The sequence below is a fragment of the Hyla sarda genome, chromosome 3 (assembly GCF_029499605.1).
Source record: "Hyla sarda isolate aHylSar1 chromosome 3, aHylSar1.hap1, whole genome shotgun sequence".
In the NCBI taxonomy this organism is placed as follows: domain Eukaryota; kingdom Metazoa; phylum Chordata; class Amphibia; order Anura; family Hylidae; genus Hyla; species Hyla sarda.
Genome location: NC_079191.1, coordinates 196,916,443 through 196,933,085, shown reverse-complemented (window position 1 = coordinate 196,933,085; position 16,643 = coordinate 196,916,443). Strand labels below are relative to the sequence as shown.

General features: G+C 42.4%; 1 protein-coding gene across 9 annotated transcripts in view; it reads right to left on the bottom strand.

Moving 5' to 3' along the window:
• Positions 1-16,643, bottom strand: part of ADGRB3 (adhesion G protein-coupled receptor B3) — an 889,024-nt gene that overhangs the window by 400,440 nt on the left and 471,941 nt on the right. For all 9 annotated transcript variants that reach the window (XM_056565824.1, XM_056565820.1, XM_056565821.1 and 6 more), the window contains 2 exons: positions 5,682-5,876; positions 844-912 (listed from right to left, as the gene is read on the bottom strand). In XM_056565824.1, the coding sequence (XP_056421799.1) occupies positions 844-912; positions 5,682-5,876 (264 nt within the window). The remainder of the gene's footprint in view (positions 1-843; positions 913-5,681; positions 5,877-16,643) is intronic.

Sequence of the window (16,643 nt, the reverse complement as noted above, 5' to 3'; positions counted from 1 at the left end):
ATCTCCTGCCTTGCACCCCGGCTCTCACCATGCTCGGAGAGATCTCCGCTCCATGCATGGATTACTGTCGACCACTGCACGAAGTGGTGGATGACACCCCCCTCCATGTATCTCTATGGGAGAATTGGACATGATGTATTGAACTGTCTGCTTTCACATTGTATGTCAGTGCTAAAGCTTTGGCAAGAAGCTGGTCTGTGAGGGTAGAGGTGGTTAGCATCCAACTGATCTGATATTGATGACCTATACCCCTTAGTACCGCCCCTGTCTATTCACCATGTTGGAGTGCTGTTCCCACTTGGACACCCACATTTTAATTTTATAAAGGATCGCTGAATTAAAGGGATGTGATGACTGGAGTACATAGAGAAAATAGGCATTATCTTTCTTTGATGATGTAACCCCTCCCCCCCATCTACTCCTTCAATAAGCATTGTATATCCAGCCACATATTGCTATGACTGTTTATGGTATTGTAGCTCAGTCCTGTTAACTTGAATGACTGACCTGCAAATCCAGAAATGTCACACTTACATGTACTCGACTGTGCCTGGATAAACAATAAGGGGGCCTCTTTTTATAGTAAAACAAGATTATTTCTGACTGTCTTAAAGCCTTTTAACCTGATATTACCCAGCATGTACATTCTATCCATACTTACAAAAGTATGTAGTGTTTGAATGCAGATTGCCATAGCTGGATCATGAAAATAAACATCATATTCAAAAGAACTCAATCCATTTGCCACTTTTCTCTGCCATAACTGAAATCATGTACAATGTGAAGCAAATAAAAAGAAGGCCTGAATAATTTAAGTCTATTAAATCATTATACTTGTCTTACCTGTTGTGCATCTTCCCACTTTTCTTTGTTCTCTTCATCTAGGAGGTTGCTAACTATTTGAAAGAAGTTCTGGAAAAAATACATGTCATTATGCAAAAAGTGGCAATTAGACACATTCAAGCTAAATATGAGTAATGTAATTTAAAAAAATATCTACATAATACATAACAGCTATAAACCTCTCAACAAAGAAAGATCACAGAAATATATTATTTATGTGTCTAATGTTGTTTACTTTTGTATGTTTAATATGCTTTAATATAATTTTGAATCACAATGCCATCTATTAAGAAGAGGGATAAATTAACCAGAAAATAAATAGTCGGTTGATGTATTGATGTATTGCATTGGAAACATCTTATCCCCTATCCAAAGGATAGGGGATAAGATGATAGATGGGGTGGGTCCCGCCGCTGGGGACCCCCGTGATCTCCGGGCCTGCAGCAGCGGCATAAGGAACATGGAAGCTTGCAGCTTCTGTGTTTGTGAAGTCATGCCACTCCCCCTCCATTCATGTCTATGAATGACAGGGATGCCACAATGGAGATTGCGTTGGTCCCCAGCGGCGGGACCCCCGAGATCTAACATCTTATCCCCTATCGTTTAGATAGGGGATAAGATGTTTGGAGCGGAGTACCCCTTTAATGTATTGGAGAAGAAAAAATGGACAATCGTAAGGATCTGAGTGACTGAGACAAATTTTGAATGCTAGACAACTGCATTAGAGCATTTTCGAAAGATCTTAGGGGGTGTCCACAGTATGAAATGGTTGGTACCTACCATAAGTGGCCCAAAGAAGGACAATCAATGAATAGGCAAAAATGTCATTAGTACCCAAAGCTCATTGATGTGCAAGGGAAACGATGGCCAGATGTCTTAAACAATATAACAGAAGAGATACTGTAGCCCAAACCAAGACATGAGGGTGGGATTTGAAGACAGGATATGAGGACAGAATATGAGGGCAGGATATGAAGTTGGGATATGAGAATGGAATATGAGGTCGGGATATGTGGACAGGAGCATCAATGTTGCTTTTCACTTCCCACAAGGTTTAGGTAGGAAGACTGGGCAACGCTGGTTGCTTATCTAGTAAGACATTGTAAGACAGACATTGTCATCATAAAAATCTCCTTAAAGGGGTACTCCACTGGAAAAAAAATTAATTAACTGGTGCCAGTAAGTTAAACAGATTTGTAAATTACTTTTATTAAAAAATCTCAATCCTTCCAGTACATATCAGATGCTGTATGATCCACAGGAAGTTATTTTCTTTATGAAATTCCTTTCTGTCTGACCACAGTGCTCTTTGCTGACACCTCTGTCCCTTTCAGGAACTGTTCAGAGCAGGATAGGTTTGCTATGGTGATTTGCTCGTGCTCTGGACAGTTCCTGACATGGACATAAGTGTCAGCAGAGAGCACTGTGATCAAACAGAAAAGAAATTCAAAAAGAAAAGAACTTCCTGTGGATCATACAGTAGCTGATATGTACTGGAAGGATTGAGATTTTTTAATACCGCAGCTAATAAGTACTGGAAGAAATAAGATTTTTAAATGGAAGTCATTTACAAATCTGTTTAACTTTCTGGCACAAGTTGATTGAAAAAAATAAAAAATTCCAGTGGAGTACCTCTTTAAAGCTCTTTAAAAAATGGTCCTATTTAATATTTCAATAAGGTCCATAAAAAAGAATTTAGAAATCAAATCTTTTTGTCTCTACTGTTGACGCCTTAAACCATGTTTTGGGAGACCATTAGCCACGCTGAAGTTATTGTCAGTGTAGGCCTGTACCCATCATGGATCTAAAAATTTTATAAAAGCAGATCTCTTAGAAATATATGTAAGCAATATTTCAGCATCCTGTAATAAATCACTGAGCACCTTTTGCACCTCATTTGGAAAGCTGACAGAATGTATGGCATAAAGACATGTTGACATTTGGCCCATGTTGAACATGTAATGAGACTAAAGGGTAGATGCTTCATTTAACGGCTAATATGAAGTGTACTGACATGGAATGACAATTTAGTATATTGCATTCATTGCCTTAACAATATGTTAACACAAGAAGTGTACATGAATTTGAATGTTGGCATTATGTGAACTTTTGTGTTCAACATTTTAGCACAAGACCTTGCATTTTAGTATTCCCTTCAGAAAGCCATTGTTTTTCCCAGCAGAATGCAATCTTATGTTTCATCATGCATTTAGATTACTGTTCCCTCGATAACGCCTTTAACATTTTTGTACATGTGGAATACTGAAATTTTCAAAGAACCGCAAAACATCTGTTGCAAGCTGAGTAAGATGTCTTAAAGGTCTCACGGCAGCTGCTGATTAAAGGGAACATTGAATAACATTCAACTGTGCACATGCAGATGAGGCTATAGATACTAGGGTAGGAGGGGGAATTGACACTGACAAAGACATATGTGATGGCAGCTAAAGCACCTTTACACCTTCTTGTCCTTGAAAAATAAATGGATTATGTAAAAGTGTTATATGTTCATTTGCTGATTTTGATTCCTACACTATAGAGTAGTGTGAGCGTCTGAAAATGTCTCCTGCAGCAGCCACTACAGGAGAAGTAGGGCATTACATGCTGGCCATTCAAGTAACAATTAATAGAATTATTCAGGATAAGGCTGTGTTTACACACTGTTTTATGCCTCATTCTGAGCTGTAAATGGCTGGAAAAAACCATAACAAAAGCCAAAAATAAAATAAAAAACACTATGTGAACAGAAAAAACTGTTAAAAGTAAGGCTAAGAACAGTGTGCCAACACATGGTACTACAGCCCTTTTACATGGTCTTTATAACCAATCTCCCATGAAGTACCCAGGGTTAATTATATTTCTAAACCAATTCCCTTCAGGGCCTACTGCCCCTCCAGGACTAAACCCTTTTTCTGGGCTTACCCCTTTAAAATATCACTTTTATTGATTTTATTAAAATAATCCCATTAATGTGCTCAAATAATACAAAAAGTGTGTATTAAAAATGCAACCAAAGTATTGGAATCAAGTCCCATCCAGACTTGTATTATAATTTAGGGTTACTTGCTGGAGGATCCTTAGTATATAATTCCTCTATTGCTGGGTCATTACCAATGTTCCCTTTCGCAGATCCTCCAAAACCCTCCTTTTTCCTCCAACCCTTGGTTGACAGTTAAAATACAAACTACCTTAGCATCCCCCTGACGTTTCGCCGATAGGAACCGGCTTTATCAAGGTGCAGGACGCTAATGCCGGATCCGGACGTTCACTCAGGGTTATAACCCCTCTGTTTGTAGGCTTGCCCACTACTCGAGTGGAAATTGACCAATAGTAACCTATTGCATCACTCCTCCATGTGTACTATTTACTTTCATCAGTGTCCGTACCAAATACATTGTCGGACCCCTTCAGATGTCACTCAGAGTTACCTGTCTGAGGTGGAAGCTTCCAGGTTCTCCCTATGTTCCGTGATTATATCGTGATTCCGCATGACGCTATCCGCGATACTCCTATATTTTGTTTACATTCTACACTGCCTCCGATCTTTGCGCATGCGCTTTTATGGGTGTATCTGATTTCATTCTCCTCTCTCTCCAATCCTTGCGCAAGCGCATTCATAGATGTTGCATCTATCTTGCTGTGGGGTCCCGTATATATCCCTCTTTCTCTTTGGTGACGTCCATTTGGTGTATTCTCTCTTCCTATCTACCTTTATTGCTCCCTTTTTTAAATGTATATTTGTATAATTATTTTAGTATTTTATTAGGATGTTTTAAAATTAAAAATTGACATCCCACCCTCAAATAGTTGTTTTACCGCTATGTCTTTTCAATTCCTTCCACCATTATATCTATTATGATATTCTAATGACTACATCAGTATATCATATTGTGATAAGCTGGTAGTACTTTTACATGGCCTGACCCTGCACAGTAAGCAAGCAATGATCCCATAGATCAGTGCATGTTTAGAGAGCCTTTACACTGACTGAGTGTTTGGCAGGAAGGGTCACACAAGCAATTGCGGAACTGTTTGTATGGCCCTTTGCTCCAATCAGCCATTGGCTGTTTTCCAGTTTGGAAGGACCAGTGGCTGTAGCTCAAGAAGACATTTCAGTTGGAAGAAGATGTCTTCTTGAGCTACAGGTGAGTGCAACAACTTCTATTCGTATAATTTTGTGATATTCCAGTACTTTATAGGGGTACTCCACCCACATACATCTTATTCCCTATCCAAATAATAGAGGATAACATGTCTGATCGCGGGGATCCCACCACTGGGACCCTTACCCCGTGATCTCTGTGCAGCACCCGTGCCGCATGGCCCTCACCTCCCCTCCCATAGATTTGAATGGAGGGGGCATAACGTGGCATAACGTCTCCAACCTTGGAAACCCAGCTTTCCAAGCATACTGTTTAGCAAGGGTACTGCACGGAGATCCTGGGATCCCAGCGATCAGACATCTAATCCCTTATCCTTTTTCTGGTGTGTATAATGTCTTATAGGCCATACATCATATGTATTAAGATGTATTTTTTTTTATCTGTGTAGGATTTCTGTGCATATTTAAATTATGATCTTTATGATATAGTGGTAGTGTTATATCTTCCTATTCAAAAAACCTATTGCAGCTGATAAAACTATAGGTTTTTCATGGTATAAATGGAGCAGAAAGCAGAATTGTAGAGTAAGCTTATTTGCGTCACTATTTGTAGATTTGTTCATAAAAACTCAATCAGTTGCATAATATTTCAGAATTAAGGGAAAAATAGTAAATGTAGCACAAGGCAATATATTTAGCTATTTGTCAGTCCAGACATGATTGCTTCATATCTTACCTGCACTCCATCAGATGCGGGGATGTAGCTCGCTCGCTTGAAAGTGTCTGTGACATTTCTAAGGATTTCCACTGAGATCAGAAGATCCCCAGCATAAAAATGCTTCCTCTGAGTTAAATCAAGCAGTGTTTTAGTCACCTGAGACATTCCTTCCCCTGCCAGCATTCTTTGTCCCTTGGCAAGATGTTCTTTAATCTGTATCGATCAAATAGATGGCATATATTTAAAATATGACACTTGCATGATTGAATATTAAAACCAGTGCATAGCCTACAATATTTGGAAACATTTCGACTGGCTCCATTTGTCCATCTCCATTTCTACAAATCTTACAACAAAAATAAACATAAATGTGTACAACCATACATTTTTTGTGTACAGTATAATGTTATTGTCAGAAATTGTATTTTTGCTTGTGGGAGTGATCCAATAATAATCTGCCATGCTACAGGGTGAAATTCAGATTGCCCACATTTGCCTTATATGAGTGAGAACCCGGTATTCCTAGAAATAGACTTCAGATACAGGCGGCAGATCATAATAGCTGGAGTCTATAGTGCATTGACAAAATACAAGCTGCTATAAATTACTGGTTACATGGTCTGCAGGGCAATGTGTAAGGGGATTTAGAAATTCAACCAAACTCTGCAGATAAATGAGATCTGTTCTATTTTTGAAGGGATTGTAAATGATAATAGTATAATAGCATATCAGGGAATTGTGATTTTTCCACTCCACACATATATTCTTTTTTCTTTGTTAAAGGGGTACTCCAGTGAAAACCTTTTTTCTTTTAAATCAACTGGTGACAGAAAGTTAAACATATTTGTAAATTACTTCTATTAAAAAATCTTAATCCTTCCAGTAATTATTAGCTGCTGAATGCTACAGAGGAAATTCCTTTCTTTTTGGAACACTAATGACATCACGAGCACAGTGCTCTCTGCTGACATCTCTGTCTATTTTAGCAACCATGCATAGCAGATGTATGCTAAGGGCAGCATGGTGGCTCAGTGGTTAGCACTGCTGCCTTGCAGTGCTGGGGACTTGGGTTCAAATCCCACTAAGGACAACAATAAATAAAGTGTTGTTATTATTATTATAATAACGTCAAAAGAGCGAACTGTGCTCGTGATGTCATCAGAGAGCATTCCAAAAAGAAAATAATTTCCTCTGTAGTATTCAGCAGCTAATAAATACAGGAAGGAATACGATTTTTTAATAGAAGTAATTTACAAATATGTTTAACTTTCTGCCACCAGTTGATTTAAAAGAAAAAAGGTTTTCACCGGAGTACCCCTTTAAAGAGGTATTTCAGAGTAAAAAACTGTTTCATAAACTCCCCACACTAGCACCCAACTCCAGTAAGTATAGCTGCATAACCTAATTTGAGGATCTCACTTTTAAATCCTATTCTAGGGACATGCAATTAATATGGTAGTCTTCACCCCTTAAGGACCCAGCCCATTTTCACCTTAAAGGTGTACACAGGTGGAAACCTTTTTTTTTTTCTGGTGCCAGAAAAATAAACAGATTTGTAAATGACATATATTAAAAAAAATCTTAATCCTTTCAGTACTTATTAGCTGCTGAATACTGCAGGGGAAATAATTTTCTTTTTGGAAAACAGTGTTCTCTGCTGAATCACGAGCACAGTGCTCTCTGCTGACATCTCTGTCCATTTTAAGAACTGTCCAGAGTAGGAGAAAATCCCTAAAGCAAACATATGCTGCTCTGGACAGTTACTAAAATGGACAGAAATGTCAGCAGATAGCACTGCGTTCCAAAAAGAAAATAATTCCTCTGTAGTATTCAGCAGCTAAGAAGTCCTGGAAGGATTACGACTTTTTAATAGAAGTAATTCACAAATCTGTTTAATTTCTGGCACCAGTTGATTTAAAAAAAAAAAAGTTTTCCACCAGAGTACCCCTTCAAGGACCCGAGCATTTTTTGCACATCTGACCACTGTCACTTTAAGCATTAATAACTCTGGGATGCTTTTACTTTTCATTGTGATTCTGAGATAGTTTTTTCATGACATTTCTACTTTATGTTAGTTGTAAATTTTTGTCGATACTTGCATCATTTCGTGATGAAAAATTTTAAAATCTTGTTTTTTTTTTTTTAACTTTGAAACTCTCTGCTTATAAGGATAATGGACATCCCAAATACATTATATATTGATTCACATATACAATATGTCTACTTTATGTTTTCATCATAAAGTTGACATGTTTTTACTTTTGGAAGACATCAGAGGGCTTCAAAATATAGCAGCAATTTTCCAATTTTTGAAAATTACAAGGCTCAGAAGGGAAGGAGCGACAATGGGATTTTGAAGAGTGAGTTTTTTGGTAATGGTTTTTTTGGGGGCATGACACATTTAGGAAGCCCCTATGGTGCCAGAACAGCAAAAAAACAAAACAAAAAAAAAAGGTGTAAATGATTTTTTTTACAGATGTGTAAATGATTTTTTTCACTAAAATGCAGTATTTTCCACAAATTTTACATTTTTTACAAGGCGCAATAGGAGAAAATGCCCCCCAAAATGTGTAACCCCATCTCTTCTGAGTATGGATATACCCCATGTGTGGACATCAAGTGCACTGCGGGCACACCACAATGCTCAGAAGAGGAGTCACATTTGGCATTTGGAAAGCAAATTTTGCTGAAATGATTTTTGGGGGGCACGTCGCACTTAGGAAGCCCCTATGGTGCCAGAACAGCAAAAAAAAAAAAAAAAAAAACAGGGCATACTATTTGGGAAACTACAGGGTGGGCCATTTATATGGATACACCTTCCTTAATAAAATGGGAATGGTTGGTGATATTAACTTCCTGTTTGTGGCACGTTATTATATGTGAGGGGGGAAACTTTTCAAGATGGGTGGTGACCATGAATCCAATGAATCCAACTTTTGTTTTTTCAATAGGAAGAGGGTCATGTGGCCCATCAAACATATTAGGGATTTCCACAAGAAAAACAATGATGTGCTTGGTTTTAACGTAACTTTATTCTTTCATTAGTTATTTACAAGTTTCTGACCACTTATAAAATGTGTTCAATGTGCTGCCCATTGTGTTGGATTGTCAATGCAACCCTCTTCTCCCACTCTTCACTCCCTGATAGCAACACTGCAGGAGAAATGCTAGCACAGGCTTCCAGTATCCGTAGTTTCAGGTGCTTCACATCTTGTATCTTCACAGCATAGACAATTGCCTTCAGGTGACCCCAAAGATAAAAGTCTAAGGGGGTCAGATCGGGAGACCTTGGGGGCCATTCAACTGGCCCATGACGACCAATCCACTTTCCAGGAAACTGTTCATCTAGGAATGCTCGGACCTGACACCCATAATGTGGTGGTGCACCATCTTGCTGGAAAAACTCAGGGAACGTGCCAGGTCTGAGCATTCCTAGATGAACAGTTTCTTGGAAAATGGATTGGTCGTCGTGGGCCAGTTGAATGGCCCCCAAGGTCTCCCGATCTGACTCCCTTAGACTTTTATCTTTGGGGTCACCTGAAGGCAATTGTCTATGCTGTGAAGATATAATATGTGCAGCACCTGAAACTACGGATACTGGAAGCCTGTGCTAGCCTGTCCTTTGGATAGGGGATAAGATGCCAGGGGCGGAGTACACCTTTAAGGGTACGTTCACACATACAAGATCCTGAGCAGATTTGATGTGCAGGATTTGTAACTGCTGATTAGAAGCTGTGCTCAGTCATTCAGTTTACATTGAAATCTGCAGCAGAAAATCCTGTGCATCAAATCCTGTGCATCCAATCTGCGTACATGTGAACATACCCTAAAATATGAATTTTCTAATTTAAATTGAAGATTTATGGTAGCTAGTGCTGCCATAAAAGTGTTTAGGTAATGTTCCAGCAGCATGAGGCGACCAGAGGGCCTCCCAATCCCTAAAATAAAAAGATGAATTTTCAAATTTAAATTGAAGATTTATGATATCCAGTGCTACCATAAAAATGTTTAGGTAATGTCCCAGCAGCATGAGGAGACCAAAGGGCCTCACAATCCCTTAGATTAAATTATGAATTTTAAAATCAACATTAAGCATTTAATTTAGCTAGTGCTGCCATACAAATGTTTAGATAATGTCCCAGCAGCATGAGAAGACCATAGGGCCTCACAATCCCTAAGCTTAAAAGATGAATTTTCAAATTTAAATTGAAGATTTATGGTAGCTAGTGCTACCATAAAAATGTTTAGGTAATGTCCCAGCAGCATGAGAAGACCATAGGGCCTCACAATCCCTAAGATTAAAAGATTAATTTTCAAATTTGATTTAAAGATTTCTGGTAGCTAGTGCTGTTTTGCTAGTAAATCTGTTTGGCACTATCCATATTAATGAAGTGTTGGTGTGGCACCATGGTCAATCTACTCTGATGCATCAGGCATTGGTAGGTGTAAATCCTAGCTGATCCATGCCTGATTCATCTTCACATTTTTCGTGGATAGACGAGTTCTCCTTGGGGTGACTATGGCCCCCGACAGACTAAACACCTGCTCGGATGGCACACTACTGGCCCTGCAGGACAGCTTCTCCAGGGCAAACTCTGCTAGTTGAGGCCACAAATCAAGTTTGGCTGCCCAGATGTCCAGTGGATCTTCAAGGTGTTGGCATGAACATATCAAGGTATGCCACCACCTGCTGGTTCAGGTCCTGCTCCAGGTCTACCTGCAGCTGATGAGTTGCCTCACTATGTGTGTAAAGAAAGATACTCATCAACGACTGTAGGCTCAGGCTGCTGCTGATGGAGCTGGTACTGCTCCTGCCACCCCACCCCTCCCCAGCAGCCATGGCAGAGGAAGGTGGACAATGGCGCGGATGGGCATCGGCCAACTGACTACATAGGATGTCTCCGTAGTAGTCAATTTGTCCTCCCTCTCAGTGGGTGTAAAAAAGGCCCCCATTTTGTGACGGAAGCAAGGGTTCAATGAGGTGAAGAGCCAGGAGTCATCTGGCTGCTGATTGGTGACAATTTGGCAGTCACTATGCAAGCAACTGAGCATGCATCGTGCCATTTGTGCAAGTGACTAGGAGGGACTACCTGCCTCCATCTGCATTGCACACTGCTACGGTGTGTCTGGGTCCTCTATCTCGCCTTCCTCATAACCTTCTAGCTTCTCTGGCTGCTCCTGCTCCTCCTTCCCTGTCAGATTACTAGAAAAACTGCCTCTTTCGCAAAACCTAAGCTGTGCTTCACTGTGCCCTTCCCCCTCCTCCTCTTCCTCCAGTTCAGCCCCCATAGGGCTCATGGGGCGGTGAGATGTAGGAGCCATGTCTCCAGTGCCTTGACCAGCCATCATTTCCAAAACGTGCTATAGGAAATGAAGCATTGGAATGAGGTTGTTCATCCCATAATCATGGTGACTGGCTAATAATGTGGCTTCCCCAAAGGGCCTGAGCAAACGGCAGGTGTCACATATGAGCTGCCACTGGTTGACATAAAAGTTACAAGGGAGTCCCCCTTTCTGCTTGGATCATCAAGAAATGGGTGATGGCTTTTCTCTGTTCGTATAGTTGGTCCAACATATGGAGGGTGGAATTCCAATGTGTGGCAACATCGCAAATCAGACTATGTGTGGGGATACCGTTCTGATGCTGCAGCTCAAGGAGTGCTTGCGGTGTACGAGTGGCTGGAGTGCATGCAAAGTTTCCTTCCCATTGTTAGGATGTCTTGAAAATGGGGGGAACAGTTCAGGAACCACTTGACAAACAGATTGAACACATGTGCTATGCAGGGCGCATGGCCCAGCCTTCCTTGTCTCAGCGCAGACAAGATGTTCTTCGTTGTCAGTCACTATCGTTCCCATTTCCAGTTTTCGTGGGGTAAGCCATACTCCGATTTCTTTCTGAATGACTTTTAGCAGTTCCTCCCCTGTGTGACTACGTTCACCAAGGCAAACCATATGAAGAACATGGTTACATTGCTGTGCCCTGCACACATGGTATGCTGAAGGGGCACAGAGACTTGTCCGTGCGGTGGAGGCTGAGGACACAGTGGAGGATGAGGAGGTGGAGTTGCACACTGTCACAGGACCAACGGCCTCAGAGTGTGGAGGAGGAAGCGGCGTGACCTGTCCAAGTTAGGCTGGGTTCACATCACGTTTTTGCCATACTGTTTTCAATCCGTTTTTCTAAAGAAAACCATATGGCAAAAAAACGGATGGAACAGTATGGAAAAAAGTAAACTGTATGCATTTTTAAACAGTATACTGTTTTTAAAAGTGCATACAGTTCCGTCAGTTTTTATAGAAAAAAAAAACATACGTTTTTGAAAATTTTGTACATTTTTAATCGGAGGGGTCTTGGGTGGGGACTTTAGGATTCAAATGCGAATGTGCATACGTTTTTCCCGTATGGAACCGTATACATGTGCGCTTCCCATTGACGTCCATGTTAAAAAAAAGTCAGCGGTTGCAGTACGGTTTTTAAACCGGAGTCAGAACCGTGGTTGACTACGATTTTGTCTCCGGTTTAAAAATCGTACTGCAACCGCATATGTTTTTTTTTTTAACATGGACATCAATGGGAAACGCACATGTATACAGTTCCATATGGAAAAAAACGTATATGTTTTTACTTTGCACATGCGCATTTGAATCCTAAAGTCCCCACCCAAGACCCCTCCCATTAACAATTTAAAAATTTTTAAAAAACGTATGGGTTTTTTTTCTATAAAAACTGACGGAACTGTATGCACTTTTAAAAATATACTGTCTTAAAACGCATACGATTTACTTTTTTCCATACTGTTCCATCCGTTTTTTTGCCATACGGTTTTCTTTAGAAAAACGGATTGAAAACAGTATGGCAAAAACGTGATGTTAATCCAACCTTAGTGTTGTGGTTGTGCAGGAACCACATTCACCCCGTGGGCCGTGAAGGACATGTATTGTCCTTGACCATAGTTACAGCTCCAGACATCGGCACTGCCCTGCACTTTGGTACACACCGACAGGCTCAAGGACGGGCCCACCTTCTCTTCCATAAAATTGTACAGGGCTGGTACTGCCTTCTTCGCAAAGAAATGATGGCTTGGGACTCTCCAAAAGCCATCAGTTCTCTGAAAGGTGCACCATTTGAAAAGGGAGGGACTGCAGCACCAGCAACTGGAAAGGAGCACATTCAGCTTCTGTGCCGTTGAAAGAGTGGGCACATACTGTTGTCTCTTGAACATGGCTTTGCCGACGGATTGGCGAAATGACTTACTCAAAGTAGGAGGAGCAGGAGCATCTGGAGTGACAGAAGGAGGGTATGACACACAGCTCACTTTGGCTGAGGTGGTGAAGCCTTGGCTGGCTGAAACAGGGAGCGGCATATGACTGGATGATGCAGCAGGCTGGACCACCACATCGGAGCCACGGTTCTCCCAGGCCGCTTTATGGTGGCACAGCATATGTTGATGCAGGGCCATGAAGCCAACGTTGGGGCCCTGACCACGCTTCACCTTCTACCGACACATCTTGCATGTGGCTATGTTAACCTTCTCTGGATGCTTGATGAAAAACTGCCACACTGCCTAGTAACTGATTTTCCCACCAACAGTCCGCACTAATTGACTGCTACTGCTGGCATCTCTAGGAACCCCTGTTCCACTACCTCTCGGGAAGGTAGGCTGCCGCGAAGCAGGTGGTCTCCCCCGGACACGTTTGGCTCCAGACTTTCCACTTCTGCCGCTATGCTGACTACCAACCATGCTACCACCTTGCTGGCTCAGCTGCTGCCTCACAGGCAATCTGCAACCCTCTTCTCCTGATGATTATGAAGCCCCTTCTACACCCGGCTTCCAATTGCGATCGGCTTCAACATCATCAACAAGTGTCTGCAAGTCACTGATGTCCTTCTCAGGTTCCTCAACAGTGTCTGCTTCAGGAGCTGGAACGCTGGCAACACCACCTTCCATGTATCTCTCCTCATTACTACTTGCTCGCCTAGCATAGGAAGCGGCGGATGTCTCCTCCACTTTTTGGCTGGGCAGTAGCTGCTGACTGTCCTCTCTGAATAGTGGAGCTGAATCCACAGCATAAGATACTTCTGGAGGGGAGGGAAGAGCAAAGGACAGAGGCAATGGGAGGACAGGGACAACTCCAACTGAGGCTTGTGTCTGAGAAACCCACCGACTGTTGACTCGGGGTATCAGATGTCACTTGTAATCAAGTGGATGACAGTGTTAACAAATCGACGACGGCAGATGGGTTGCTGGTCCAGACAGGACCACTAGCTGATAATGGGAGCTCAAGGCTCTCGCTGCCACTCCTGCTGCCACATGCTCCTAGTCTGCTGCAACCTCTGCCTGAAGAATTTAGGCCTCTGCCATTCCTCTGTGCATGTCCTGGCACTTCTACGTTTAAAACAGTATTTGTCTACAACACCAGCAGGTGTGCACCAACATTGTGACAAAAGAAATTGTTTTCTGCCTCAGCTACTATTCCAATCCTGCCACACGCCTGATGCCAAACATCTGATGCAAAGTTCTCCTTTTTTCAACCACCTTCATCATCGGGTACTGGTATTGCCACCCACTGCACCACTGGATCACTTTTAGGACTTCTGTTGCTGCTACTTCCACCTCCAGGCTGTCTCATTCTGCCACCATATGTTCTCCTCGTGCTGATGCCAACTCCAGGCTGTGTCATTAAGCCATTATATGATTGTCTCATGCTGCCACCAACTGCAGGCTGTGTCTTTCAGCAACTATATGGTCTCCTCATGCTGCCGCCACCACCACGTTGCATCTTTCAGCCACTATATGGTCTCCTCATGCTGACGCCACCCCTGTGCTGGGTCATTCAACCACTATATGTTCTCATGCTGCCACCAACTCCAGGCTGTATCTAGAAAGTCTAGGCCCCGTGCTTGATCTCTGCACATGCCACAGAAATGTCTTATTAAACTAGGGTTTGACCCAATTTTTTTTCTTTTGGGAGTTTTCTTTACTTTTTTTTGGCCTTCTCACTTGCATTCCTCCATTTCTTATTTTCTTACAGAAAGTAATACATATTTGTAAACTACCTATGTTTATCCCGTTCAGGACCCATGATGTAACGTTACGTCCCGACACCCTGGGTCTTAAGGACCCATGAGTACAGTTACGATTTGCGCGATTCCGGATCATTACGGGTCTATAGTGACCAGGTGACCCGGAAAGTAAGGGGGATCGCGGGTGTCTAAGACTCCCAGGATCCCCCTGAAGCGATAGGAGTGAGGTGGCACGGGTGCCACCCCTCCTATCCCTGCTATTGGTGGTCTAGACGCGACCACCAATAGCAGATCGGGGGCGGGGGGGTTAACTTTCGTTTTCCCCGTCCTGCCCTCCCACAATAGGCGGGGCAGGACGGGGAAACGACGGGGACCGGCGCCGAAGATCCACTTACCGATCCAGGCGGGCGACGGAGGCTGCGGGCGACGGAGATCGGCGGGCATCGATGACGTGCGGCTGAATCCGACGGAAGCCGATGAGTTGCCTAGCAACATCTAGAGGGTACAGTTTTAGACCATTATACAGTGGTCTCTAACTGTAGCCCTCCAGATGTTGCAAAACTACAACTCCCAGCATGCCCAGACAGCTGTTCTGGCCTGCTGGAATATGTCGTTTTGCAACAGCTGGAGGGCTACAGTTTGAGACCACTACATATTAGTCCCTAAACTGTAGCCCTCCAGATTTTGCCAAACTACAACTCCTAGCATGCCGTAACAACTGTTTGCTGTCAGGGCATGCTGGGAATTGTAGTTTTGCAACAGCTGGAGGACCACAGTTTGGAGATCACTTTGCAGTGTTCTCTAAAACTGTAGCCCTACAGATGTTGCAAAACTGCAAATCCCAGCATGTCCAAACAGCAATCAGCTGTCTCGGCATGCTGGGAGTTGTAGTTGCGTACCTCCAGCTATTGCATAACTGCATCTCCCAGTATGCCCTTCGGCGATCAGTACATGCTGGGAGTTGTGGTTTTGCAACAGGTGGAGGCACACTGGTTGGAAAATACTGAGTTAGGTAACAGAACCTAACTGAAGGTTTTCCAACCAGTGTGTCTCCAGCTGTTGCAAAAGTACAACTCCCAGCATGCACGGTCTGTCAGTACATGCTGGGTTGTAGTTTTGAAACAGCTGGAGGTTTGCCCCCCCCCCATGTGAATGTACAGGGTACATTCACACGGGCAGGCTTACAGTAAATTTCCTGCTTCAAGTTTGGTCTGCGGCAACTTTTTCGCCGCAGCTCAAACTCCTAGCGGGAAACTCACTGTAACAAGTCAGTGCGAATGTACCCTAAAAACACTACACTAACACATAATAAAGAGTAAAACACAACATATACACCCCTTACACTGCCCCCCCCCAGCCCAATAAAAATTAAAACCATATTGTATGGCAGTGTTTCCAAAACAAAGCCTCCAGCTGTTGCAAAACAACAACTCCCAGCATTTCGCGCATGGAGCTCTCTCACTTTGGAGCCCTGTCGTATTTCAAGGAAACAGTTAAGGGCCACATATGGGGTATCTCCGTACTCGGGAGAAATTGCACTACTACAAAATTTGGGGGGCATTTTCTCCTTTTACCCCTTATGAAAAGGAAAAGTTTGGGCTACACCAGCTTGTTAGTGTAAAAAAATAAAACATTTTACACTAACATGCTGGTTTTGCCCTATACTTTTTATTTTCACAAGCGTTTAAAGGAAAAAAAAGACCCCCAAAATTTGTAATGTAATTTCTCCTGAGTACAGAAATACCCCATATCTAGGCGTAAAATGCTCTGCGGGCGCACAACAAGGCTCAGGAGTGAGAGCGCACCATGTACATTTGAGGACTAAATTGGTGATTTGCACAGGGGTGGCCGATTTTACAGCGGTTCTGACATAAACGCAAAAAAATAAATACCCACATGTGATCCCATTTTGGAAACTACACCCCTCACATAATGTAATAAGGGGTACAGTGAGC